This window comes from Engraulis encrasicolus, chromosome 4 (genome assembly GCF_034702125.1).
Source record: "Engraulis encrasicolus isolate BLACKSEA-1 chromosome 4, IST_EnEncr_1.0, whole genome shotgun sequence".
Lineage (NCBI taxonomy): Eukaryota > Metazoa > Chordata > Actinopteri > Clupeiformes > Engraulidae > Engraulis > Engraulis encrasicolus.
Window position 1 is genome coordinate 15,545,723 of NC_085860.1, and position 27,500 is coordinate 15,573,222.

The following is a 27,500-nucleotide window of genomic DNA, read 5'->3' on the forward strand; positions in this document are numbered from 1 at the left end:
GCAGACTTATGAGACACAGTGGCAGCAGGATACACGGCAGCCTACCGTAGGTGGGTCAGGAACGGTAATTAGGCGTCTTCCCACACCTGAACAGCTGTGTGTACGTGCCGCACACGCTCAGAAGAAGCTTGTAGGAATGCGGGAGAAACACTCCTCAGTGCTTTTCGCCTCTCCTCACTCTACTGTGGACGGTCAGTCAGTGATTTTTTTTTACTATTTCGTCACAAAAGGAAAATAAGGTTTTTTTTCTTTTTTTTTCTTTTACTCTGAGTAACTTCTTTGAAGCAGCCACTTTCTGAAGCCTCAGCAGTTCTGTTGTTATTCTGCGCTGTCATTGTGTTCTCAGAGGTGCCAGATGTAGCATTCTTTTCACGGTTTGTTTCTGATTAACATGTAGCCTAGCTCTAGCCCGTGAGTGATCAATTATTAATGGAATGCTTAAACCACAGTGGTGATGCATGAGGATTTGATTTTGTTATGAGCACATGGACTGGTATGCATACAATACGTCTGTGGTTATGTATCAAGGTCAAATTGGGAGATAACATCTAAAATACAGTTGCCCTGTGTGCATACTTATGTGCGTCTGTTTGTGAATTCTTTACCAAAGTGCCCTTTTCCTGTGGGTGGGGTGTGGATACACATGCTGATATGTGTGTGTGTGTGTTTTCTTATCTGTAGCGCATGTTTGTGTTTGTGTATGAGTGTGTGCCTGTCTGTCTGTGTGAAGTGACCATGACTGCTTGTCAAGTGAAAGAAATGAGAGAAATGTGTTTGAGAGTCTGTGCATGTAGCCAACATATGTTGATCATTGCTCAGAATATGTTCTGTTTTTTGTCAGATCAAACAAGTTGCATTTTTTCTGTTTCTTGACCAAAGTCAGTATTTATTATCATCATGAAATCATGAAAACGGACATGTTCTCTCCTAAGTGTCTATTCCCGGTTGAACTAGATAAGAGTTGACCGTTACAAGACTGCAGCCTTCCTTCCGGAATGAATTGAAAAAGCAGACACAGGTCCTGCACGTCCTGCAGTTGACACCAAATGGGTGGAGTCCACTCCACACATAATGACCTCATTAAAACAGCAAGGTCACATGACCTCTGCACGGCAGGTGGTCGAAGGTAACCAAAACTAAGAAGCCGGGGCGCTGTGCTTGGTTCATTGGTAAAACAGACCACGACGCCAGGCCAGAACAACCTCATCTGGCCTTCATCACTCAAGTCCTGAGTCAGAAGTGACGTTTTCATGACACAGAATAGCAGCAGCGGCTTAACAGTCTTAGTGGCAGCCCAGAGCCCCATATGGAGAAGGGCAGGGCTGGACTGGGGGAGATAGAGGGCCCGGGCACTTATGGCTTAAAGGGGCCCCTCATAATTAGCGGAGTAGAACGGACTCACCAGTCGGGTCCGCACCCTTATGGGCCCCTATTTTCAGAAATGTTTCTGAAAATAGGGGCCCACGAGGGTGCGGGGCCCACCGGGAAATGCCCGCTGTGCCCTATGGCCAGTCCAGCCCTGGAGAAGGGTGCAGATTACACTTTCTTTTGAGGTCTACCGTAGGGGTGAATGTAAAACGGCATTCCTCAAATGTGAGTCACAAGATTTATTTATGTTACTGCTGCTTTGATGTTTTGGTGCAGCTTATGGTACATTTTTAATTGAAGAATATATTCGAAGAATATTGCAACAGAAGACGAGGAGTAGCTTGAAACATTTGCATGGTGATTCTGGGGGATGCTGGTTGTTTACTTGACTGCACTTTTGAGGCCACATAGCTGATGTAAGGCTTTCCCATGAGGTGCATCGCAGTTTGCAGGAGTTTTTGGAAAATGCTTCTAGTTTCTGTTTTTGATTGCATCCTGTTTTTTGTCTTCTTGCTGTAGCTGGTGGTGTGTGTTTGGGATGGAGCTAAAATCGGCAAAGTATTAATTTCAGTACAGTATTTAATATCAGTCGTTGCTGTGCTTCATTGACGATGGGCAGAAATGGTGTTTCATTTGTCAATAAGTTGAAAGAAGACACTTATAAGAGCAAGCAAGATATATCAATTCAAAATACCAAATAAATAAAAAATCTAACAAATTTGAATAAAAAAAACAGAAACAAGATTGCAATGGAAAAAAAGTAAAATATTTACCTTCGCCTCCTCAGTTTTGGTTGTTGTCATTTTCCATGATTTGAATTTAGATTGTATCTTGTCTGCACACAAGCTGCCAGTCAGCGGTCCCTCTCTGAAGCAGTGTCCCCAGAGGAGATACCACAGAGGCTGGTTTTATATCCCACAGTGTTGTCACTAGAGGAGCTTTTTGCACTCTCTTAGCACTTTTACACAAGAAGTTTTGGTGCGGTCTGGTTTTGTAAAATTCTTATTCTTTTGACAATTTTTTTGTGATTTCATTGTGTTTTGTAAGAAAAGACAACGTCTCGCCTGTGATGGATATTCGATTTCTTCAGAGGACGCTTTTGCACACCTCTGCTTCAGACTAGTATACAATGGTTCCAGAGAAGTAGACAAAAAATCCCGCACACCGTCTGCTACTATTGCATTTTAATTGCTAACAAAATTGTGGTCATTCAGACCTTCTATGGGTGGGTGAGATTCAGTGAATGTAATATGATTTTCTGATTGTTCCTATATTATAAAACCCTCCCTTGCAATCTACCTTTGTTGTTTTGTTATTGTACTTTTGACAACTTTTATTGAGTCTCTGTATGCCTACAGGAATGTCTTTGTATGTGTTTTGTTTTTATGTTAAGTGTCTTGGAGTGTCTAGAAAAGTGCTATACAAAACCTATTTATTATTGTTATTATTATTATTATCTCCCCACAGGTCAGTCCAGAGCTAACATGTTTTGCTACTATTGCATTTTAATTGCTAGCAACATTGTGGTCATTCAGACCTTCTTTGGGTGGGTGAGATTCAGTGGATGTATGAGTTTTTTTCTGATTGTTCCTATGTTATCCCCCCCCCTTTCCCCATCACAGGTCAGTCCAGAGCTAATATGATCCCCCTGAAGCACCCGCGTAACATCAAGGCCTCGGACGACACACTGGCCTCGGTGGACCTGGACGCCTCCGACCCGGCCGCCAAGGCCACCCCTCCCCCGCTCCCCAAGAAGGGCAACACGGCCGGCCGCACCCCGGCCTCCGATTGCTCCTCCACCACCACCCCGGGCACCTGCGCCTCCTCCTCCCTGCGGCCGCCACAGCACAGGGAGGCCCGGCCCGGCGGCACCAACCTGAGCGTGGCCAACCCGCTGTACGACCTGGACTCCACCTGGGAGACGGCCAGCCAGAGCTCCTCCCTCAGCTCCGAGGCTCGCTGCTGCGGCGGGGGCGGCGCGCTGGACCACGAGTCCGGAGACTCCCTGGAGCGTCCCTCGCCGGCGGCAGTGTCTGGGGTGGGCAGGAGCCGGCCGGCCAACAGCCTCTCCTGTCTGGCCAGCAGCACGGCCAACAGCCGCGAGTGGAGGGGGTGCCGGAGCGCCGAGTCGCTAGCCGCCGGGAGGGCGCGCACCACAGGTAGGGCGTCGACCACCACAGGTACCACCACCAGCGCCGGTGGTGGTGTTGGCAGTGGCGGCGCCGCAGGGACGGCGGTCAGCTCCAAGCCTCAGAGGCAGGCCCTCTACAAGGGGATGGACAGCTGGGACGAGGTGGTGGGCCGCATACGGGGCCTGCACACGGACACGCTGCGCAAGCTGGCCGGCAAGTGCGAGGACCGCTTCATGGCGGGCCAGAAGGACCACGTGCGCTTCGGCACGGACAGCTGGTCCCACTTCAGACTGACGACGGGCAAGCCCTGCTGCGAGGCCGGAGACGCCGTCTACTACACCGCCTCCTACGCCAAGGACCCGCTCGTCAACTACGCCATCAAGGTGAGCGGAGCCGCACACAGCTTCCCTTTCCCCTTCGCTTTAGCATTTTTATTACTCTTATATCTATCCTTGGTTCAAAATGATCTGTTTTAGGGAGGTACAACTCAATATGTGTATGCAAAAACATCCATTTACATTGGTCTACATCTAAATGTAGTCTCAGTCTAATTTCATTATTTTCTTTTCAGTGAGTAAAATCTCAGCAGCCAGCTTACTGTATCTATTCTCTCTCTCTCTCTCTCTCTCTCTCTCTCTCTCTCTCTCTCTCTCTCTCTCTCTCTCTCTCTCTCTCACACACACACACACACACACACACACTCTCTCTCTCTCTCTCTCTCTCTCTCTCTCTCTCTCTCTCTCTCTCTCTCTCACACACACACACACACACACACACACACACACACACACACACACACACACACACACACACTCTCTCTCTCTCTCTCTCTCTCTCTCTCTCTCTCTCTCTCTCTCTCTCTCTCTCTCTCTCTCTCTCTCTCTCTCTCACACACACACACACACACACACACACACACACACACACACACTCTCTCTCTCTCTCTCTCTCTCTCTCTCTCTCTCTCTCTCTCTCTCTCTCTCTCTCTCTCTCTCTCTCTCTCTCTCTCTCTCTCTCTCTCTCGCTCTCTCTCTCTCGCTCTCTCTCTCTCGCTCTCTCCCTCTCTCTCTCTCTCTCTGATTTACACACATACACACACACAAACAAATTTTAGCCATCTCATTACCTTTCTGTGGGCTTCATCTATGAGTCTCAAGGGAGACACAAAAATGCTTTTCCTGTCATCACTTTGGCACCTCTTTCACACACAGCAGTTCCAAAACGAACAGAGGTGCAATATGTTATTTTTAGGTCAGCAGCTTTGCAAAAGTTAACTCGGCCTTCAGACCGAAATGCACAAAGACCAGACCTGCTTTCTGTACAAAGGTGGCGCATGAAGCAATTCCAAGGAGCACTGTATCTATGACGGCAGGGAAAAAAAAGTCTTGAGCGCTTAATTTAGGTTCTCTTTTTGATGGGCAATTGGTGTTGCTACTGACGATGTTTCACAACTCCGACTGGTTGCAACTTGTGATCTCCACAGCAGGAGGCAGTGGCATCGTCGAGTGTGTGTTTGTGTGAGTTTGGGTGTATGTATGTGTGTGTTAATGTGTGTGTCTGTGCATGTGCGCGTGCTGCGCGTGTGTGTCTGTGTGTGTGTGCATGTTTGTGCTCATCTACTGTATGTGTGTGTGTGCGTGTATCTGTGTGTGTGTATTTATATTTGTGTGTGGGTGTGCGTGCGCATGTATCTGTGTGAATCACTCGGTATATGTGTGCTGATTGACAGTTCTAAGCAGTTCATTAGTATGCTTCTAAGTGTGCATGTCTAGGGGGGGAAAGGGAACGTGGAGGAGGAACAGAGTCACACAGAGGCATGAGGGATGATGAGCGATGGATGGGAATAGAGAGAGGTTGCGTTATTTACACATGATGCTTGGGCCGAGAAGAAAAAACCTCTTCAAAAAGCTCTGCTCTATTAAAAAGCCAGACTCAGGAGGCTTGCTTGTTTATCTCATTCCCAACCATCCGCCCCAGCTCAGCTCTCCGCTCTCTGATAAATAAACAACAGGCCTCCTCCAACTCTTATGCACTGTGTCTGCTTCCACCTTCTCTCTCTCTCTCTCTCTCTCTCTCTCTCTCTCTCTCTCTCTCTCTCTCTCTCTCTCTCTCTCTCTCTCTCTCTCTCTCTCTCTTTTTCTCACACACACACACACACACACACAGCCCCAATTAGAGGAAAGACACCTCCGCTCTGCAGTTTTCGCTCTATCTTTTTTTAATCCGCCCGCTCTGAAGTTGTGTGAAATTTGTATCAACTTCTCACGGAGGCGACAACAAGCTTCTTCTTTTCTCCTTCTCCTCCTTTCACAAGGTCTCTCTGCACTCCCACACTCTCTCATTTACTCCTTTTTTCATCTCTTTCTCTCAATTACACCTTGAAACTCAGACTTCACATTTCTTGACAGCCCTTTTTTATGTGCGTTAGAGAGAGAGAGAGTTCGCAGCAGTATTAGAGACAGCGTAGAATAGATTTTAGAATTGTTTTTTTGTAAGAAAAGATCAAGGTTTTCAACCTTTTTTGAGCCATGGCACACCTTTTTTCAAGGATAAAATTTCAAGGTGCGTAAAGTCCTATTGCCTACATTAACAATGTACAGTCATTCTATAATCTTCCATGGCACACCAGGTGATCTCTCACGGCACACTAGTGTTCCCCGGCACAGTGGCTGAAAAACACTGGAATTACATCTCGAAAATCAGACTTCACATTTTTTGGACAGCCTTTTTTATGCGTGTTAGAGAGAGAGGGGGAGTTGGCAGCAGCATTAGAGTCGGGTTGGAATAGATAAGCTGGGCCCAGCCATGGCTCTAACGGCTGGGCACTGGACTGCTACACCGGCGACCGGGGTTCGATTCCTGGCCCGGGTCATTTGCCGAACCTTTCCCCAACTCTCTCTCTCTCCCCCCACTCATTTTATGTCCCTCTGTCGCTACCCTGTCATTGATGAAGATTAAAAGCCATGAGAGAGAGAGAGAGAGAGAGAGAGAGAGAGAGAGAGAGAGAGAGAGAGAGAGAGAGAGAGAGAGAGAGAGAGAGAGAGAGAGAGAATAGATACAGTAAGCTGGCTGTTGGCACCGGCGTAGCTGGCACTGCCCGCCTCAGGCCACCAAAGGCCCATTAACTTCATAATACCCATCATCGGGACCTCCATTGCAAGGACTGCAGAGAAATTAATAATTTGGTAATCAGGCATTTGACATTGAAAGTTTCTGTGGGTTTCAACAATGGATGTCGGAGTGGAGAGGGACCAAAAATGCTCTGCATGCACCCACCCCTTCCTCTTCACAGAACAGTGTCATGAAGAACATGGAACAATGTTGTATTTTTAGTTCAGCAGCTTCACAGCTGTAGTCTGCCTTTAGACCAAAACACCAAGACCAGCTTGCTGCACACATGTGCTCTATGAAGTCTAAAGGACAGTCACTATGAGAGGTTAAAAAAATGACTCCTTGTATTGATGGGCTGTTGTTGTTGTTGTTGTGTTTTGCACAACTCTGGGCCCTGCCGTGACCAAACGGTAGGGCACTCGTCTACCACGCGGCTGACCCGGGTTCGATTCCCGGCCCGGGTCCTTTGCTGGCCCTTCCCCGTCTCTCTCTCTCCCCACTCGCTTCCTGTCACCACCTTCACTGTCCTATCATAAATAAAGTCAAAAAGACCAACAACAAATCTTAAAAAAAAGAAAATGTATCACAACTCTTGAGTGTGACCGGCGGATTTCGTACGTGTCAGAGACATGGTGGACAGATCAGATGAGAGAGTTGTTGGCACCGGCTACGGTGGCACAACCAGCCTCACACCAGCAGCCACCTTTCATAACAAAAGCCTATTGTCTAGATGATCAGCAGGCTTTTATGATGAGGAGGGGAAGGAATCATTTGAGAACCGTGTGGATAACATTGCGTACAGGGCTGTAAATGCCGTGTGGTGTGCAGGGAAGACAGCACGAGGGGACCTGTCCGGGGCCCAGGGAAATTTGGGGCTCATAATTGGGTCCTCATTACATTGAATGTATCAGGTGGGGGGGCCTTTCAGATGACTTTGTCCTTGGCTCAGCCAAAGCTGTCAGCAGGCCTGGTTGTTTGAAATATACACGCGCGGAGCTTGGAGTGCAGGGCTAGCTAAGCGAGTGGCAAAGCACTGGCACCATCACCACTGTGCCCTGCCCTGAGTGTTTTAGACTAGCAGGCAGTGTCTCTAACTACCAGTGAAGGGTGTATCCCTATCCTCCCCTCTACAGGAGTCAACCCAAGTCTCATCCCGTCAGTCAGTGAGTGGAGGGAAGGAGAGGAAGAAGGCGGTAAAAAAAGAAAATATTCCCTTTGGTCTTTTTAGTGAAGGCTAGGGGAAGAGGAATGAGAGAGAGAGAGAGAGAGATATGAATATAGACAGAGTGGTGAAGAGAGAGAGGAAGAGAGTGTGTGTCATTGCAGAGTGGGGAAGAGGGGAGTGTGTGCTGGAGAGAGTGAGAAAGTGAAAGTGAGCTGAAGCCCAGGAGATAAGGTGGCTGCCGGCCGACCCAGAGCTTTGATCAGGAGAACAGCGGGAGGCAGAGGAGGAGGCAGCGGGAGGTGGAGGGGGGATGGGGTGGATGGAGGATGGGGTGACGGTTAAAGAGGAGCACGGAGCGGAGGACAGGGTGGAGGTGAAGGCAGTGAGAGGGGGTGGAGGGAGGATGGGGAGGCAGCGAAAGAGGAAAGAGGGGGGAGTGTGAGACTGCTGAGCAGTGAAGGTGTTGGAGGAGGTGAAGAAGGGAGGATGGGGTAGCAGTGGAAAAGGACCGAGATGCGGAGGTGGAGGTGTTGGGAGGATGGGGTAGCAGTGAAGGGGGAGCACAGAGCTGAAAGTACAGGCAGCGGGAGGAGTAGAAGATGGAAGAAAAGAGGAAAGAGGGGAGGAGTAGAAGATGGAAGAAAAGAGGAAAGAGGGGAGGGTGAGGCTGAGAAGCAGGGGAGGTGGAGGTGTTGGCGTAGGTGGATCGAGGATGGTGTGGCAGTGAAAGAGGAGCACAGAGTAGAGCTGGAAGTGGAGCAGTAAAGGCATCAGCAGGAGGGGAGGTGGGCTGGGTTGATGGGGAGGTGGGCTGGCATCAGCAGTTGGGGAGGTGGGCTGGGTTGATGGGGAGGTGGGCTGGGTTGATGGGGAAGTGGGCTGGGTTGATGGGGAAGTGGGCTGGGTTGATGGGGAGGTGGGCTGGGTTGATGGGGAGGTGGGCTGGGTTGATGGGGGGTGGGCTAGGTTGATGGGGAGGTGGGCTGGGTTGATGGGGGGTGGGCTAGGTTGATGGGGAGGTGGGCTGGGTTGATGGGGGGTGGGCTAGGTTGATGGGGAGGTGGGCTGGGTTGATGGGGAGGTGGGCTGGGTTGATGGGGAGGTGGGCTGGGTTGATGGGGGAGGTGGGCTGGGTTGATGGGGAGGTGGGCTGGGTTGATGGGGATGGAGAGTGGCAGTAGAAGGGGAAGTGCAGGGCTGAGAAGAGGTACTGCTGCTAGAGATATAGAGTGCATCTTAATATGCAACCTTGCCTCCTCCACTTGCTTCTCGTCATGATGACATCACTGACAACAGCATTATATTTCAATATCTTGCAAAAGCTCAATTGTAGAGTCTTTTTCTCATTTGCAATTGGGATGGTGAATGAAAAACAGTCCCTCAAAAGTTGTTGTGGCGAGGCTGACAGCTGGGAAACTTTATCGTTTTCTCCACGGAGGAGGGGCCAGGAGGCGGGACGAGGAGACAAGCACAAGTGGAGGAGGCAAGGTCACATATTGGGATGCACCCATAGTGTTGGATGTGTAGTGTAGAGGCATAGTGCTGGGGGTATAGTGCTGGAGCTGGAGCTGGAGTGGGGGGTGGCTGTGCTTGGCCATGGAGGCTGTCAAGCCTGAGTTAAAGCCCAGAGGACCCAGATACACTCAATCCTGCAGGACCCTGCCTTCCTGCCTGTAGCCCACTGCTGCTGGAGAGGGACATAAACACACACACACACGCACACACACACACAGACACAAACACACACACACACACACAAACACACACACACACACACACACACACACACACACACACACACACACACACGCACACGCACACGCACACGCACACACACACGCACACAGCACTACTGCAGCACAACGCCATCCTCCGCTGTCATCCATCCGGCCTCCGTGCAGCAGCGAGCGGCGGCGTTATTTGTGAGATCAATAGAGTAGAGGCTAATGTGCACTGCATCATCTGACAGAATAGGAGAGCGGGAGAGATGAGAAAGCATTATGGGGGGGCGTAGGGTGGGAGGGGGGGGTCGAGATGAGAAAGCATTATTCCCTTGTCATTACCGTCTCGCTGGGGGCCATCCCTCATACTGAACATCTCCCCAAGTACCAGCAGACCCACACCCATGTGTTGTGTTGTGTTGGAGGCTGTGTGTGTGTGTGTGCGCGCTTGGTGCGATGTGTGTGGGTGGGTGGGTGTATTTACGTGCGTGTGTTTGAAGATTGACTTTGTTGCATCATTAGTGTGTGTGTGTGTGTGTGCATGTGTGTGTGTGTATAAATTGTGTGCGTGCGTGTGTGCGTGCGTGTCTATTATGCGCATGTGTGTGTTCAGATCAGCATTGTGTTCCATCATTATAGAGTCTTGATGCCGTCACCGGTGAATTTCTCCACTCTGCATCATTGAGACAAATTAAGACGTGAAGCAGATTTGCATTTGTCTACTTGCTTTTCCCCCTCTCTACTCTCCATCAGCATTACTGAGATGGAGCTTTAAAAGCAAGTCTCATGTTACCAACTAGCCACTTAGCTTTATGTTACACTCAACTCATGATTCTTTTTGAACAAGTCCGACAGGCGGACAAAGATGTGTCCACCTATGCACTGCCGCCTTGTGGACACAGGAAGGAATTACAGTTGAAAGAAAGCGTTTCAGACCGACGGACGGACGGACGGACATACCCTCTTATAGAGTTTAAAAATGATAATGATATTGATTTGACACTTGGAAGCACTATCATGCTAGCCTGGTCCTGACCATCCCATAATACTACCATTTCATTTTGTATTTATGGTCTGACATTTGTTTGCTATGAAGCGATTGCAAGAAGCAGGAAGTTTTCACTCAGTTATGGTTTGGAATTATTGGACACCTCTCACCCAATCGCAGGCAGTTACTCAACAACAACATAGCGCAGACCAATGGCTCTGGCGCAGGTGGGTACGTCATTGTCACGAGCGCCCTCCCCCTTTCGCCCCCACGTGGGGCGCTTATTCGCTTATTGGCTGTTTCCTGGGGGGGCGTTGCGATCAAAATCCTACTGCTCCAGGCACTCCACAGAGAAGCACGGCCAGACTCGTAGTGGAGCCAATCCTTTGGCGGAAGTATGTAGGATAGCTCGCGAGGCTACTATCATGCCATATATTGTGGTTGTTTTCTGGACTGAAGAGAAGCAGAACTTTGAAAGGGCATATCACGATACTGCATTCAATATACCCGACTATGTATGTGTGGTGTGTGAGTCTAACACAGCAAAAGGCTCATTAACACATCTCACACATCTGTACGGATGAGCATATGTGAGTCCGTTAGTGTAGGAGTTGCAGGTGGCCATTTTACAGCTCAACAGTAATTGGCTGGCTGCCTCCCACCAGACGCCGTGCCGTGCTGAACTACTATTCTGCTCCCCCAGTTAGGCAGAGCGCTCCGCAGCATGTTGCCCTCTTTAAGAGCCATCTGTACATCTTTCTTTCTTATCTCAATGTGTTTTGTTGAGAAGAACAGTCATCAGGTATACAGTGCTACACAGAGATGTGGACTTGTGACTTGTGACTCGGACTGACTTGTGACTTGAGTCACAAATGACTCGACTTGAGACTTGACTTGCCAATATTAGGAGTGACTTGTGACTTGACTCGACTTGTACGCTATTGACTTGAGACTTGACTCGACTTGACAGTTTTAGCTTGCAATGACTTGCAATTGTGCTCCAAGTCAATGAATATATTTTTTTTTTTGCATTTTGTGTGTGAAAAAAGTGCATGAAAGAAAGAAAAATAAATGATTTACCTTCAACCATAGTCAAAAACCATGCTAAAAAATATATATGATCAATTGTGGGTTGCATGGTCACCCAAACAAACATGAAAGCTTGTCTGCAGCCGTGCTGTAATGGTTAGGGAGTTGGGCTGGAGATCACAGAGTTGCAGGTTTGAATCCCACCCTTAAACCCACCTCTTTCTACATCTCCATCCATGACTGAAGTGCCCTTGAGCAAGGCACCTAACCCAATATTGCTCAAAGGACTGTCACCAATATATGCGTTGGATAAAAGATAAAAGTAATTTAATGAATAATTATAAACCGTGGTAAAACCATGGTTAGTTTTCAGAGTAAAACCATGGTTCAATTTATAGTTAAACCTAGTAAAACCAAAAACCAATGCCGAACCATGCTCAAAAAACTGAAATCATAGTATACCATGGTCGATTTTCGGGACATGACTGGCGAAGGGGGACATGCAAAGCAGTGTGGAGAGGTAATGAATTTATGACCAAAGGTAATTGTCAATATTGCACATATAATACAAGGTGACTTGTTAATGACTTGGAAAAAATAAGACTTGGACTTGGACTTGACTTGGCTTTGGCACGACTTGGACTTGGACTTGACTTGACTTGGCTTTGGCATGACTTGGACTTGGACTTGACTTGGTCAAATGTGTCGTAACTTGTGACTTGACTCGGACTTGATTGGAAGGACTTGAGACTTACTTGCGACTTGCAAATTAGTGACTTGGTCCCATCTCTGGTGCTACATCACTAAACGCTTAGGAAACAATCATGTTGCTACAAACTAAGTGAACAGGTGCCACATGTATTCAACTACTGTCCTCTTGCACACAACAGTAGAATTTATGACTAAATTCAACATTGCTGTTTCCATCCCAGTGGTGTGGTGTAAGGCAGGTATCACTTGTCCCTGTCCTGGTCCATATCTATGGTATGAAGCCCTGTCCTTGTCTTTGTCTGCGGTATCTTGTACGTCCTTGTCTGTCTATGGTATGTGATCCTGTCCTTGCCTTTTTTGTCTATATCCACCTTATTATTAACCCTCCTTTTCCCATTCTCTGCTCTGCTCTCACAGCATGTCTAGTCTGCTAGTCCTGATTAGGACTAGGATTAGAACTATTTAAGTGCCCCCCCCCCTAAAAAAAAAAAAAAAAGGAAAGAAAAAAAGTATTATTTCTGTGCTAGTGATTACGCCCCTTGCGACCCTTGAAATATGTATCTGTTTTTGAATCTAACAGTATTCTCCCTCTTTTATCCTCTCTTTTTGGCACCCCCTCTCTCTGGCGCCCCCCTGCAAAGCATACCTCGCATATACTGTAGTTGCGTCCCTGGGTGCCGCCCTTGTAACTGTAGATTATAAGGTGGACACCATACCTGGTTCTTTCCGTGGTCCTTTCCGTGGCCCTTTCCATCGACTTGATGTAATTATGCGCAGCTCTCAGTCTAACTGTCTTGCTGCTTGTCTCCTCTGTCATTTATTAATCAGGTATTTTTAACCGTTTTGTTGTTTGTTTGTGTGTTTCTTAAATACCTGGCTGCGCCTTTATTCCTCTCGGGGGGGGAATAAATTTAAATCGACTTTGGGGTCAATATTGACCGCTTGTCCTCCCGGGATTTACTACCTCTCTCTCTCTCTCTCTCTCTCTCTCTCTCTCTCTCTCTCCCTCTCTCTCTCTCTCTATCTCTGTCTCTTTCTCTCTCTCTTGTTATTTGGTCAGTTGTTGCATCAGTTTTTGTATGCACAAATGCACTTATTGTTAATGAATACGTTTAGCTTAGTCCCACAACATTCACACAGACGATGGTATTGTAATGCTGATTGTCCTTATTAAACTAATTCTCTCTCTCTCTCTCCATCCCTCTCTCTCTCTCTCCATCCCTCTCTCCCTCCCTCCCTCCATCTCTCAGATCTGCCGGAGCAGAGTGAAGGCGTCTCAGCAGCAGTTCTTCCACAGCCTGGCTGTGAGGCAGAGCCTGCCGCTGCACTTCAACATCCAGCAGGACTGCGGCCATTTTGTGGCCGACGTGCCCGCACGCCTGCTGCCCTGGGAAGAGGAGGACAACGGGGAGGAAGAGGAGGAGGATGAAGGAGAAGAAGAGGAGGAGGAGGGGGGTGAAAAAGAGGAGAAGAAGGTGATGGAGGAGGAGAAGAACAGCCCAGAGAGGGAGAAGAGGAGGAAAGAGACTGTAGTGGAGAAGAAGGGTGAGATGATTGCGAGCGACCGGAGGAAAAATTCCTCCGAGGTGCCCGATTTACCGGCGCACAACGGGAAAGAAGTCGACGGCACTGCCACGATGGCAAGCACTACGTCATCCACCACCTCCACGTCCTGCACGACGGGGGGTTCCGGGACGCTGCGCAGCCGCGTGGTGGTGATCACGCGCGAGGTGCCCTTCCAGACGGTGGCCGACTTTGTGCGCGAGGGCCGCGAGCGCCACGGCAACCACCCGGACCTGTACGAGCGTCAGGTGTGCCTCCTGCTGCTGCAGCTGTGCTCCGGCCTCGAACACATGAAGCCCTACCACGTCACGCACTGCGACCTGCGCCTGGAGAACCTGCTGCTCGTACACTGCCAGCCCAGCAACCCCTGGAACCTGGACGTCAACCCCAACAACGCCGAGCCCAACAACAATAACCCGTTTGGGGGTAACGGCGGCGGCGGTGGTGGGGGTCCTGCCGGAGCTGGAGCTCTGGCCAACGCCTGCCCCGCGCGCCTCATCATCAGCAACTTCGCACAGGCCAAGCAGAAGGGCTCGGCGCTGTCCTCCCAGCAGTCCCAGCAGCAGGCGGCCGTGGAGGCGCTGCGCGACCACTCGCGCCTCGCCCCCGAGATCGTCACGGCGACGCAGTACCGCAAGTGCGACGAGTTCCAGACGGGCATCCTGATCTACGAGATGCTGCACCAGGCCAACCCCTTCGAGGAGGCGCCCGAGCTCAAGGAGCGCGAGTACACGCCGGCCGACCTGCCCCCGCTGCCCCAGCGCTCCCTCTACTCGCAGGGCCTGCAGCAGCTGGCCACCTTGCTCCTCACCGCCAACCCCACGGAGCGCATCCAGATGGCGGAGGCACGCGCCTGCCTGCAGTGCCTGCTGTGGGGGCCCCGCGAGGACCTCTTCCAGGCGCTCAGCGCCAGCCCCGGCCCCGGCCACCGGCAGGCCACGCTGCAGAACTGGCTGGACCTGAAGCGGACGCTGCTGATGATCAAGTTCGCGGAGCGCTCGCTGGACACGGTGTGCGGCGTGAGCCTGGAGGACTGGCTGTGCTGCCAGTACTTGGCCTTCTCCTCGCCCGACTCGCTGGGACGCGTCGTGCGCATCCTGCAGCAGCAGCAGCAGGCTCTGCAGGCCCTGCACGTCTAGGGGTGTCATCCCAGACTGCACCACCAGAACAGAACCGGACCCAAGTGGACTGGGCAGGGCCAGGCCAGACAGACTGGGCTAGCTTATGTGTCACTTATGTGTCACAAATGCCCTCCAGTTCATGTCTGAGGCCATAGTGTCAGTTCCACTGGAACATGAGCCAGCTCGGGCTGTACAGACTGAATCTTACTGACCCCATCCGACACCCCCCTGCTCCCGCTCCCCTGTTCTGTCTCTGCTGCCCCCTGCTGGTTGCCAGCTGGTTACACACCCTTCTGTCCCACATGGCTGAGACACCAGAGGATACTAAGAAGAAGCTGGTTCAGGAGTAGTAGACCAGGTTAAGTTAAGAGGTAAATCATCTAATAGAAGAGCCTGGAGTGTTCTCCTGGACCAGCTTCTTAGTACAGTACACCCCTCTGTACTACATGCCCCATCCATACGCTTTGGTTGCTGGTTGACTGACTGGTGCTGATTATTATTATGATGCGCTGTAATCCCACCACATGCATTTGAGCTCCACGTGTTATGAATGGATTTGGTCTTCGTTTTGTTGTTTTTAAATCCAGTATCCAGTTCAAAGCTGGTTCTGTTGTTTTTAATCGCGTTTGAGAACCAGCGTGGTCGGAGAACAGAGAAACTGACATTTGTTTTAAGAAAAAGAGAAAAAAAAGACATTTTAAAGCATATCAGAACCTTCTGAACTGAACAGACACAAGCACTTCTTTGATAGAAGTGCTGCAAGAGTGGGGGGGGGGACTTTATTTGTATCATTGCTTTAAATCCGTGTACTATGTTTTGATATACAGTAAGTCCATACTCTGTGTTTGGTGAGTGAAGTGGCTGCTTCTGGACATGTTACACGTGTGTTTGTTCACAACAACCACAGTCAGAGAGAAATGACTGGAAGAAAACAAGTACAATCAAGCCCAGAAAAAAGAAAAAACGAACAGAGATGAGAGAGGGGAGGATGGATGGAAGGATGGATGGATGGAGGGAAATGTATCTGCCCAAAGAGCAAAACAAAAGAAGGCATTGAATGTCTTTCGGACAGTAAAGGTGGACGACAAAGCAGGTACAAACGCTGGTCTGGTATCAGTAGTTATAATTCACCTTGTGTTTTTGTTTATTTGTTTTTATGATTATCTTCGGTGGCAGTCGAACCACTCCCATTGCTCACTAGAGACTTGCAGGCATCAGCACAGGAGACCCACACCACGATGAGCAGCGTCTGACCAGAGTAGAGATTATTGAGTTTTGTCATTGCAGGTTGATGAGATACGATTTATACTCGTGGGAACAGTCTGGCATGTTGCGATTGATGGGGAGCCATCGATGTTGTGGACAGGAGTGTATGTCTGTGAACGAAGCCCCCACACCTCCACCTCCACCTCTTCCAACTAATCAGGATTTGACCCTCTCCGACCCATTTGCCCCTATTCCAGATGTCCCGCAGAGATTTCTTCACGGGCTTCGTAACCCAAGCTGTGTAAAACTCAGAGCTTTAGGCCTCCACAGATTGGCCGTGTGCTGAGAATATACATTTTGAAAAGTCAGAAGGCGAGGGGAGAAGAGGGCCGTGGTCTCACAGCACATTTCAGTGGCGGCCATCCTTTGAAGTGAAAGATTACACGGAGAATGTCCTACTGTCACCCAACCTCTTAGCACTTACAGTATTGCACATTACCCTGCCTTGGTTTTATTTTTCCATCCTGAAAACATATACACACACACTTTCACATTCACACACACACACACACACACACACACACACACACACACACACACACACACACACACACACACACACACACTCACACTCACACACACACACACACACACACACACAGTATAGACTCTAGACATACAGAGTGATGCGCCTTGAATGGTACATAAGTGTGGATGTCTCCGTAGTGAATGGTATCTCATGGGAAATGGAAGAGACGAGAGTGGGTTGACTATTGCAAAGCTTCCTGATCTAAATCTGAAATATAACAATCACTGACTAATATGCAAAGAAGGCAAAGGAGAGAGGGACAGAGAAGGGGATTTGGGGTGGTCACAGGTTAGCCAAAGATGTGCGGGAGGATGCAGTCTCTCCTGCTCTCACTCGCAGCTTATCATCCAGTTTTGAATGGGTGGGTGCGCAGAGGATGAGAGATGGAGGTTCTATAGGAAGTATTTTTGTAGATCCAAGTGCCCTTACACAGTCCACCACTGCACAACCAATACAACAGTTGGTGAGACGAAACAAGATGACCTGGCCCCACAGACAGACAGACAGACAGACAGACAGACAGACAGACAGACAGACAGACAGACAGACAGACAGACAGACAGACCGACCTACGGTTTGAGTGTGAATTTACCTGAGCGATGTGAGAGGACAGCACTTCTGTGACACTCAAGTGAGACAGACAGACAGACAGACAGACGGTTGGTTTAGGTTTGAATTGAAGTGAATTCAGAAACTGAAGACGCATGGGTCAGAAACAAGGGGCCTGTATGTCTGATGGTTTTGACACATGGTTTTCGGGGATGACGAATGCTCTCTACCTAAGGATACCTGTGCAATTGTAAAAAAAAAAAAAGGAAACATATGGAACTGGCAGTATTTAAACCTATTTTATGTACCGTACTTGATGTCATTATATGCAAGATAAGTTATAACTTTTTTTTGTTTGGCACATACGTAACAGTAAAAGCATCTTGCTACAGTTTGTTTTTTTTCTTACATGAATCATACTATGATGTGTAAAAGTGTGCTTGAGAGCCTGGTTATTTGCAGTGGGTGTACATTGTTTGCGTGCCAGTGTGCGTGTTTGGAAGGGTGGCAAAGCTTTGGATGTCTTTATCAGGGACTGCACACATTGATTTTTACTCTCACGTCTGTATTTTTCTCTGTTTATAACTTTCATTTTCCTTTTATCATGACTACGAGAGTGACAAAAATGTTTGCACATCCAGTAGAGAAACTGTTACACTCCTAAAGGGAGTGGGGGGAACTGAGTGTGTGTTTTGAGAAGTGTGCTAGGCTCAGGGATGGGCAAAATGGATTAATTTGTTACAATATCTAGTGCCACATATTCCAAATGACCTTATTTTACCTGTTCAATTCAAAACAGTAATCATTTCAACCAGCCAATCACCTGGCTGTATTGGATAGGTAAAACTAAGCAATGTGGAATACGGTATGTGGCCCTGGATTACAACTCCTGAATCCATTGTGCCCATCACGGGTCAGGAGTGAGAAGTGGGTAAGTTCTGGAGGACCCGGCTACCCCTCCTCTATTCTTGTCAGTCCAGCAGCACATAGAATGTACCGTATGTGTGGTCTTGTGTGCAACTGCAGCACGACCACGTCTGAAATGGGAAAGGGATCCCTCCCCTACTCCAGTAGACTGCTACTGCTAATTATCTCTTTTCAGCCGAGTGAACAACCACTACACTCGACAGAGCTCTACCGGTCAATAGGGATCTAGAGTGACCACTGCCTTAAACCAACCTGCTTTATCCCACAGCCTGCCAACTGCATCTAACACCCCCTTACACACACACACACACTAAATGTACACACACACTAAATGTACACACACACACACACACACACACACACACACACACACACACACACACACACACATAGAGAGACACCACACGACACACAAACAACACACAGAGCCTTTTTCCGACTCAGCATCCTCTCAGCTCAACCACAGAGATCGTTCATGTGGTTAAGAGAGACCCAGTGGTAAACAGCCTGTCAGACTGCAGTTAAGGACTACACACACACACACACACACACACACACACACACACACACACACACACACACACACACACACACACACACACACACACACACACACACACACACCAGATTGATGAGCTAACCTGGGGGGAGGCCCTCTGCCTCCACTGGCCACAGTAATGGCAGCAAGCGATCAATGACAGTGAAAAAGGGGGAGGATTTTGCCTCAGTGTGATTGCTGTATATCCATCCTCTTTTCAGGATGCTCATTTCCTTACTGACCTTTTAAAAATGTAATTACCACAAAGTCTTCTTCTTCTAAAGCCCCCTTGAGGTCTGTTTTATATTTAAAGGAACATTTATCTCTTAAAGTGATTTTTGTACGGAAAAAAGAATGGTCTATAGAATATTTTCAGATTCCAAAAACAACATTTAAAAGAACATACTTTATTTTAAATAATACAGATGTAAACATCTCAGTTTATTGCTTATATATGAAATCCGACAGGCTAGCTTCAAAAAACACAGCAATATACTTTGGTTTGCCAGTTTAATACCAATCAATTCAGTTGCACTGTTATTCTACATCCTGGAAGGAACACCTCACACTTTGAAGCGTCATGCTCATCTGCTTATCCTAGCATGCCTGTGTAGCATATTGCATATTAGAACCATTACATGAACAACCATTACACACACACACACACACACACACACACACACACACACACACACACACACACACACACACACACACACACACACACACACACACACACACAGGTCTAATGTGGAGGTGGGATCCTGGTCACATGTTGAGGTGTTAGTTCCTATTGGGTTGTTGCTGCTGCTGACTGTGGGTATAGCCTACTGAGGCATTTACACGGGCCGCACTGGAGGCTGTCCATCGGAGTGCCAGAGCGTGTGAAAGTGATCAATTCTGTTTGAGTGTATTCTATTCTAGCCAGTACGAGAGAAAAACATGATCAAATATAACCCAATGAATGCTATACTGTATGTACACCTGAGACTTGGCCATACTAATGCTGTGCGTTTGTGTCCCGGCATGGTGATGATGTTCTCCCCAATCCAAAACAAGCTTTACCCTTTGTAGATCCCCCAGCCAGATTGTGGGGTAAACGGAAAAGGCCACATCAAAAATTAAAATGGCCCCCAGTTGTACAGTGCACATTTGAGGGAAGTGGGTATTTGTGATCCCTTGACAGGTTGTGTTTTGTTTTGTTTTGTTTTGTTTTGTTTTTTATCTCCTGTTTCTAGGTCTCACTTTCAATGTGCTGAACCACTCAAGAAGCAACTAGGGGGGGCATTGTACTTAAGTCACATAAAGTCCACTTACACGTTTTGAACATTTCTATATAGTGCTGCCGGCATTGGGTATATATCCATTTTTCTCAGTATATTTTAATTGCCACTGAACATACAAAAGGAGCTTTCATTGCTTTCTATATGTGTATATCTCGTGGCTGACGGTCAAGCATTGTCAATCAAGTTAACCAACGTTCAATAAATGGTGAATATATGTTTTTATACACTCTGTGACTGTCTGTCATCTGTCTTCTCGTGGTTACTTTCCAATTGGTATTTCCCACATTTGCAACATATTTTAAATGATCTTGACCAAAACATCAGCAATATCAGCAAAAAAAAATAAAAAAAACAGCTGCTTTGCACTCTCCTTGACTCCAGGAAGAGATGCAAATTGAGTGACTTTGCTTAATGTGGTAATACCGTTAGGATACACCCATTAGACCCCTACTTAGACACCCTACATTAGACCAGGAGCACAACCCAGCATGAAATGAAGTCATCAGTAACTTAGCTTTAGAGAAACTTGTTGAAAACATCAATAAAAAAAAAAGATCAACACCATTAGCTATCTGAGCAGACTGCGCTAACCAAGATCTACAGTAGGCCTAGTCAGGGAAGCTGACAGGGTAGGACAAAGAGGACAGTTGTCCTGGGCCCAGGAACAGAGGAGGGCCAGAATTGGGTTCTCACTACATTGTATGTATTGGGTCAGGGGCCCTTTCAAATGACTGTCCTGGGCCCAGCCAAAGCTTGCAGTCTTGCAAGTCTTGCAGAGATACAGTACCTCCAGGTATTAAAAAGCAAGAGGGTGGTACTCATCGAGTCTGTTTGAAGTTCCAGCCACACGGGGGCAGCATTGAGTTTCATTGGGCACAGCAGGCCCTTGACTGGCATGCTGTTCTGCTGCCCTGAGGGAAACCGAATAATAAGGTCTCTGAATAAGGAGATAAAGGCCAAAGTCCCCACTACATTTACAGAATTGATCAGTGTGATTGACACCAGGGGCCTAATAATACTACAAAGCTCAGCTGGTTCAGGAGCAAAGCAGGTTAAGTTAAGAGGTAAATCATCTAATAGAAGTGCCTGGAGTCCTCCTTTTCTGAGTACTCCAGGCTCTTCTATTACGTAGATTAGCTCTGTAGTAGGCACCAGGCCACTCTTTGGTTAACTTGTTGGCATCCAGTGTTGCTGTGCCAAAGACGGCCCTCCAGAGCAAGTGGTGGTGACGGGCGCTGAGCTGTGTTGTGCCCACAAAGACTTGTTTACTGTAATTACAGAAGAAATTTTAGTGTCAAAATAGTACAACATAATTACTTCTAAGTCCAAGTCATTATTATAAATATATCTCACTTGTTTTTTTCCTGTTCAAGTTAATTTAGGTTAGTTCTTTGAATAATGGCTGCTAACTAAGGGAGGTCACTGTTTGGGTTGGTGGTGTAAGGAATGCCATTCTTGCAGGTGATAATACTGCTGCAGTAGACCAGTGGTTTTCAAAGTGGGGGCTGTGGAGACCTGAGGGCCACGAAGGAGTGCTAGGGGGGCCAGGGCAGGTTGTCAGGAAATGTACAGCAGAACAAAATAAATAATTGATAAATAATACTAAATAAATAGGAATGTTAACCAAAAATATAATGATGATGGATCAACTGTGACTGTGTTATCATTTTCTTGTCGACATGTTTATATGTATTGTGTTTCCTGTAGTTCTTGAAAGGGTTTAGGGATGCACCAACTCCATCGAGTTGTGAAAGGGGTACACAGAAGAAGAAAAAAATATGTGGCATGGCCCATGTCGGGGAATCTTAATCTGGATTATGGGAGGCATTGTCATGACATGTCATAAATGATACTCTACTCTACTCTACTCATGGTTAAGTATGGGAACTCCTGCAGTAGACAAGACAATTTTTTGAGCAATGCCTTTGGGCAGCAGCACTAAAGGATTTTATTTGGACTGTGTATCACTACAACAGTTTTATCAGGAGAACTTAGATCAGCAGGAGACACATTCTCTTGATTATTTTATCAGGAAATCGGGGGCCAATCAGGTCGTTGGCCAGCAACATTGCCCAAAAGCTGGCCCAGTGTATTATCAACTTAAGATAAGACTACTGCAAAGCTTAATGCAAAACAATGTGACGACTGAGTGGAATACATTAGGAGCCGCAGATTCTTCTCAGGCCTGGTCTGTACAAAGAAGTGCAGTTAGCATTATTGTGTTTTGAATAGTGAAGTAGTTTAAAGTAGCACCTGACTGGGTTGCACATCTTTTCTGTGAAACAACTGCTTTCATAACTACAGCTGAGTCATCATTGTTCATTGCATAACTTCTCTACTGCCAGAGGAAGAGATCAATGGTATTTGGGGACAAAGTTGAGCACCTGAACTTTTGCCATCTTGTAACGACAATACATTCATAATTTGACATTGCAGCCATCTTAAATATGCTCATCATGGGATCTACCTGGTCATGGCTTTGGTATATAAAAAAGCAAGACTAACTGCTGTATCCTTATTATATTGCTGAAGGCATTGCTTTTAGGCCGTTCAAAATTAAAAAACAAAAACAAAAAAATATACATGGTTTTTTTTTTTTCGATTATTGTCAGATGTGGCAATGTGTGTGGACCTTCAGAAATTCATTTAAATTGACCAACTCTTTAACTCTTCACTCTACTTTTGGCAAAATGTTCTTCCGCAAAAATAACCTCCTCTAAATTCCCAGAAGTGCATTTGTTGAATGACAAAGGTCAACAAACAGGACAAATTGACCATGGCTCTGGAAAAAAAATTGAATTGTAACTACAGTATCTGTGATAATGAAATGTGAGCCAAGTTAATTTGGTAGCCTACTAGGGAACATGGCTGAGCAATACGTATAGCCTATCATGGAGAGGGATGAAGCGTATGCTTTGCATTCAGCTGCACTTTTTAAGTTAAAAAAAATATTTGGCCCTCAAAAAGGAGGATGGGGCAGCTGATTTTTCATGAACCCTAGCACATTTGTGCAGTCATGGTAAGCAGTTAGGACGTCAGACTTGTAGCTCAAAGGTTGCCGGTTCGTCTGCCGACCCGCCAGCTTGGTGGGGGGAGTAATTAACCAGTGCTCTCCCCCATCCTCCTCCATGACTGAGGTACCCTGACCATGGTACCGTCCTGCCGCACTGCTCCCTTGGGGCACCATTGGAGGATGCCCCCTTGCACGGGTGAGGCCTAAATGCAATTTCGTTGTGTAAAGTGTTCTTGTGTGCTGTGGAGTGCACTTCACATTTTATGTTTATTTTCATTTGTTTTTGCTACCTGGAGCATGAGGCCCCTTGGAAAAGAGGTCTGGATGGGGATGGCCAGTTTGTCCTGGCTCCTTGGGCCCGGGGCAGTTATCCCATTAAACCAGGGGTGGGGAACCTGGAGGCCGTCTTATTCGGCCCCGATATAATTTTAATGTTATGATGTTTTACATGAAGTATAGCAAGTTCTGTAAAGGATTCCTAGAAATTACACTTGCTGTATAATTAAGTTAAATTTTCAGGGGACCTGGTGAAGGTGGGGTCTGATGGAATGGAAAGATGGCCACCTTCAGCATACGCCTAAATTGCAGGGGTAATTCCTTGTTTGTGTTCATAGTACGGCCCTTGGAGGACTTTATAGGCTACATTTTCAAGTGGCTCTTAAATGAAAATGGTTCCCCACCCCTCGACTAAACCCTTAAATCTAGAGCTCATCTCAGGTTTAGGAGCTGCTACAGCATGGACGTTGAGATTTGAGTTTATGAAATGACGATACAACTTTCAGAATATCATTTCAGTGACAACACATAAGGACTTGAGTTTGTGGTGATAGTCTTACTAGCATATCTAGATGGGTAATTAGCTGCTCATATAACATAAAGGAAGCAGGCGAACACAATCTCGGTATAAAAATAAAGTTATTACGCACTGCAACATCGAATTTATGCATTTTGTTCTTGTCCGCTGTTCTTTTTGACATTTTTCCTGCGTTCAGACAAGAGAGGCAATGGCAATAAAACCTGATGAACACGCTGGCAGTATTCCGAGCACAACAGCCCTATCAATAGGCTATTATTGCAGAGAACCCTTGACCAGCTATAGCGCGCGCGTACTTCTGCAGGCTATCCGCCTCCGAGGAGAGTGCCAAGACCGATCCCACTTAACAAAATGCGAATATAGCCTAATGGTTCCATTGCAAACGGAAAATAAGCTGTGGGAAAGCCGCTGTATTGAGCGCTCCGGCGTATTCTGGTCAAGTGCTGGAAGTTGCATTGCAGGGGTGGGACTTCTTCTGCAGTCGGGAGGAGCGGCGCTCCAAGAGAGATGCTCTCAGCAGCGGTCTCCACAGGACCTCGCATCGGCATCGCATGCAGCGTGAAAGGAGGTGGTGGCTTCTGTGCGCATCTGAAACGCCTTGCGCTGCACGAAACAACAACAAATGGACTGATCACGGCGAAGGCATCCCCTATTGATTTTCGTCTCTGACAGAGAAATTCACAGGACGGGTAGCCCCATCGTTTCCCACGTACAGAGAAGTGCCCGTGCCGTTTCATGGATAGCGGCGAGTGAGCTGAAGAAGGGAGACAGGAGGAGTTTCCCCCTTCCTCACTGCACCAAAACAAAACTCCTTTTAGGTAAGAGTAACCTGCCGAGAGTGTGCAGTCTGGTTGCCTTATCAACTCGGTATTTTATTTTTTGGTGAGAGATGGAGAGTTGTGCTCTTTTTTTTCTTGTCGTGTTATTCGGGATCCATCCACAGTTCCTGCAGCCTGTTTGTATTTGGCATCCACCGTGGACCGGGGTGATTGCCTGTAATGAGATTCATATATTCATAGAGCATTATTCCTCCTTTTAAAATGCGGACGTGTGCATTAGGGACTGACATTTTCCACAAGCATGCAATGGCCAAGCAACAGTCTACTGTGGTGGGATTTATACAGACCGCCAGTGAGTCCCCAAGTGAAGCCGGGTTATTATAATGTGATTGAAGTGAATAGCTATTCAACTTAATAGATACAGACACTCAACTGAATTGCCTTGGTACTTAACTTATTGGATATAAATGTCTGATTTCCATGAGATTTCGCATCCGGGATAAATTGGCCTAATTTCAATTAAGGCCATCTGAGTGAAGAGGGGATCACTTAAAATGCATTTACTCCCTTGCAAAAAAAAAAGTCGAAGTCGAAGTCTTGTGCTCAGGGTTACTAACTCCTGAATGAGCGGTTTCAGTCTAAATGAAATGGCAACAGGAAAATAAACCATAGGGTTATAGTTACATAGGCCTAGGCTACATGTAGCCTACATCAGTGGGGGTATCTCTTGCCATGACAACCAGTCGAGATTCGTGTGGTAAGTAAAGCAGCTTCTTGCGTCAGGACACCTCCTCCACATCATGCCAGGACGTCAGGTGCAAATTTAACACCTACACAAAGCAAGTCATTGCCTATTCATAGTTTACTTGTTTATTGGCATAATGGCTGAGCTAATTTAAGCTGGATATTGATATGGGAAATGCAGCGTTTTTTCCATCAAGAAAGAACGTCAGGCTGTCGTGTTACATTGTACAATATTTTCTGATGAAAATGTGTCAATGTTGAGTCCACTTGCAATTGTTTACATTTTAAATGCATTAAGTGTATCAGCTGTCTTCAGATCGTTGGCCTAATCCATGCGCCATGATCAACTATTGGGGCCTTTTTCCTGGTGTGTTGTCAGCCTACCAAATAGGACTAGAACTACCGATGTTTCTTAGACCTGTCTTAAACATATGCCTCTGTTGGCCTGTACGAGCCTACTTCCTTAAAATGACTACTCGACCTCAGCAGAGCACAGCTTGGTTGCTTCAGAGAGCGAGCGCATTGGGTTTCCTTCTACATTCCCCCAGGCAACAGCACTTATGTGGATTGAGTGACTGGTAAACAACAGAAAATAAATCTTATTCCCCAATGTTCTTTCCTTCTTAATTCTTTGACATATATTTTAAAGTAGAAAAATCAGAGTGTTGTATTGTTTTGCTACTGAACCGTGACCAAGTCGTTCTAGGCTGCTCTGACCATGATTGATTTACCCCTCTCGCATCCCAGTTATGCACATCTTCGCATCTCTCTCTCTCTCTCTCTCTCTCTAACGGACTGACCATTAGCAGCAGTGGCAAAGGAGTTGTCAGAAAGCAGCTGGCACCACAACGGGCGCTCCTGGCACAGATGTACCCATCATGCACCCGCAGGGTGCCACCACCAGCGCCACGGGTCCCCTTGCGCGGCTGGGAGGCCCACTATGTGGCGACGATGCAGTTAATTTTATTATGACTCATTGCTCGAGATTAAAAGCAAAAGTTGATTTATTAGTGCTTGCCTGGCCAGAGCGCGCTCCTTCGCGGGGAGAAGCTGACGGTGCACACTTTGGCTCTGTGCGCCTGCTTCCTTTCCCCTCGCGCAGCGGTGCAATGCCCATTATTATTGATCACTGGCGCTTTAGTGTGAGATACCAATAAAGGGAAGTACACATTTTCATTTTTCCACGGCAGTGGGCTTATCCTCTCTCAAGTCTCTTCCTCTCTCTTATGTTACATTAACATTCCTATCTCCCTCTCTCACATCATGTCTGTTATATTTCCTCAACCTGTGCCACGACACACACCACAACTGTATTGCCTGTATCTCGAGTTGTGCCACGTGAGCCTGGGGAATCAAAGATTTGTCTCTTGCTGTAGGATGTTCACGAGGTGCGAGCGTGTTTCCTTACTGGCATCTTTCAACTACTTCTGTCTGCTCTGTGCCCTAAGGCGCCGGTCGTGGTGTCCACTCTTTTATGTGTCACCTCTCTCTGCCTAATCCATTTAGCCATTTAGCTTTTGTTTACATGCACATCCTAGCATGATGCTCACAGCTATTGACAGTGCTGCTGCTGAAATAGGCACAATTTGTCATTTACCATACAAATAATTTCAAGAGGCATGTTTACTGTCCGTTTAATGTAAGAGCAATAATGGATTAATAATTGTTATTTTGCAGCATGCTGTTTTAAAAACAAACAAACAAGACTTCAAAGGAAGAAAAAGCATATATACAGCTTGCTTTGTGCTTTGCACATGTTGAACATGCCAAAAAAGGGAGTGGAGAGAGAGAGAGAGAGAGAGAGAGAGAGAGAGAGAGAGAGAGAGAGAGAGAGAGAGAGAGAGAGAGAGAGAGAGTCACTGGAATGGCAAGTGATCACTTAAGTCATGTGACTAATTACTAAAAAAAGAACATGGCGCGGCACTTTGGTTTGATGTATAGAGAAGCAGAGAGAGAGCCAGCACTTTCAATCAGCTGTAATACTAAAGAGTTCCTTATTGATGTGACAGCTTAGCCTTTAAGAGTGTACCGTCACACCGGTGTGACGGGAATGTTCGGGCAGTGAAAGTTCTATAGAATTCTGGGCGTCATTCAATACAATATGGAATTGTAGAATCTTGCATTGTTATAGAACACATTCTTTTCA

General features: G+C 47.1%; 2 protein-coding genes across 6 annotated transcripts in view; both read left to right on the top strand.

Moving 5' to 3' along the window:
- Nucleotides 1–20,228, top strand: part of peak1 (pseudopodium-enriched atypical kinase 1) — a 179,530-nt gene extending 159,302 nt beyond the window's left edge. For all 4 annotated transcript variants that reach the window (XM_063196774.1, XM_063196775.1, XM_063196776.1 and 1 more), the window contains 2 exons: nucleotides 2,991–3,883; nucleotides 13,476–20,228. In XM_063196774.1, coding sequence (XP_063052844.1) covers nucleotides 2,991–3,883; nucleotides 13,476–14,927 — 2,345 coding nt within the window. In that variant the 3' untranslated portion in view covers nucleotides 14,928–20,228. The remainder of the gene's footprint in view (nucleotides 1–2,990; nucleotides 3,884–13,475) is intronic.
- Nucleotides 20,229–23,091: 2,863 nt separating this feature from the next.
- The window catches only part of syt12 (synaptotagmin XII), a 30,786-nt gene continuing 26,377 nt past the window's right edge, over nucleotides 23,092–27,500 (top strand). Inside the window, exon 1 of one of the 2 annotated variants that reach the window (XM_063196770.1) lies at nucleotides 23,092–23,213. In XM_063196770.1, the coding sequence (XP_063052840.1) occupies nucleotides 23,153–23,213 (61 nt within the window). In that variant the 5' untranslated portion in view covers nucleotides 23,092–23,152. Of the gene's footprint in view, nucleotides 23,214–23,817; nucleotides 24,650–27,500 lie in introns of those variants that run through there. The other variant, XM_063196771.1, reaches the window with a different exon arrangement.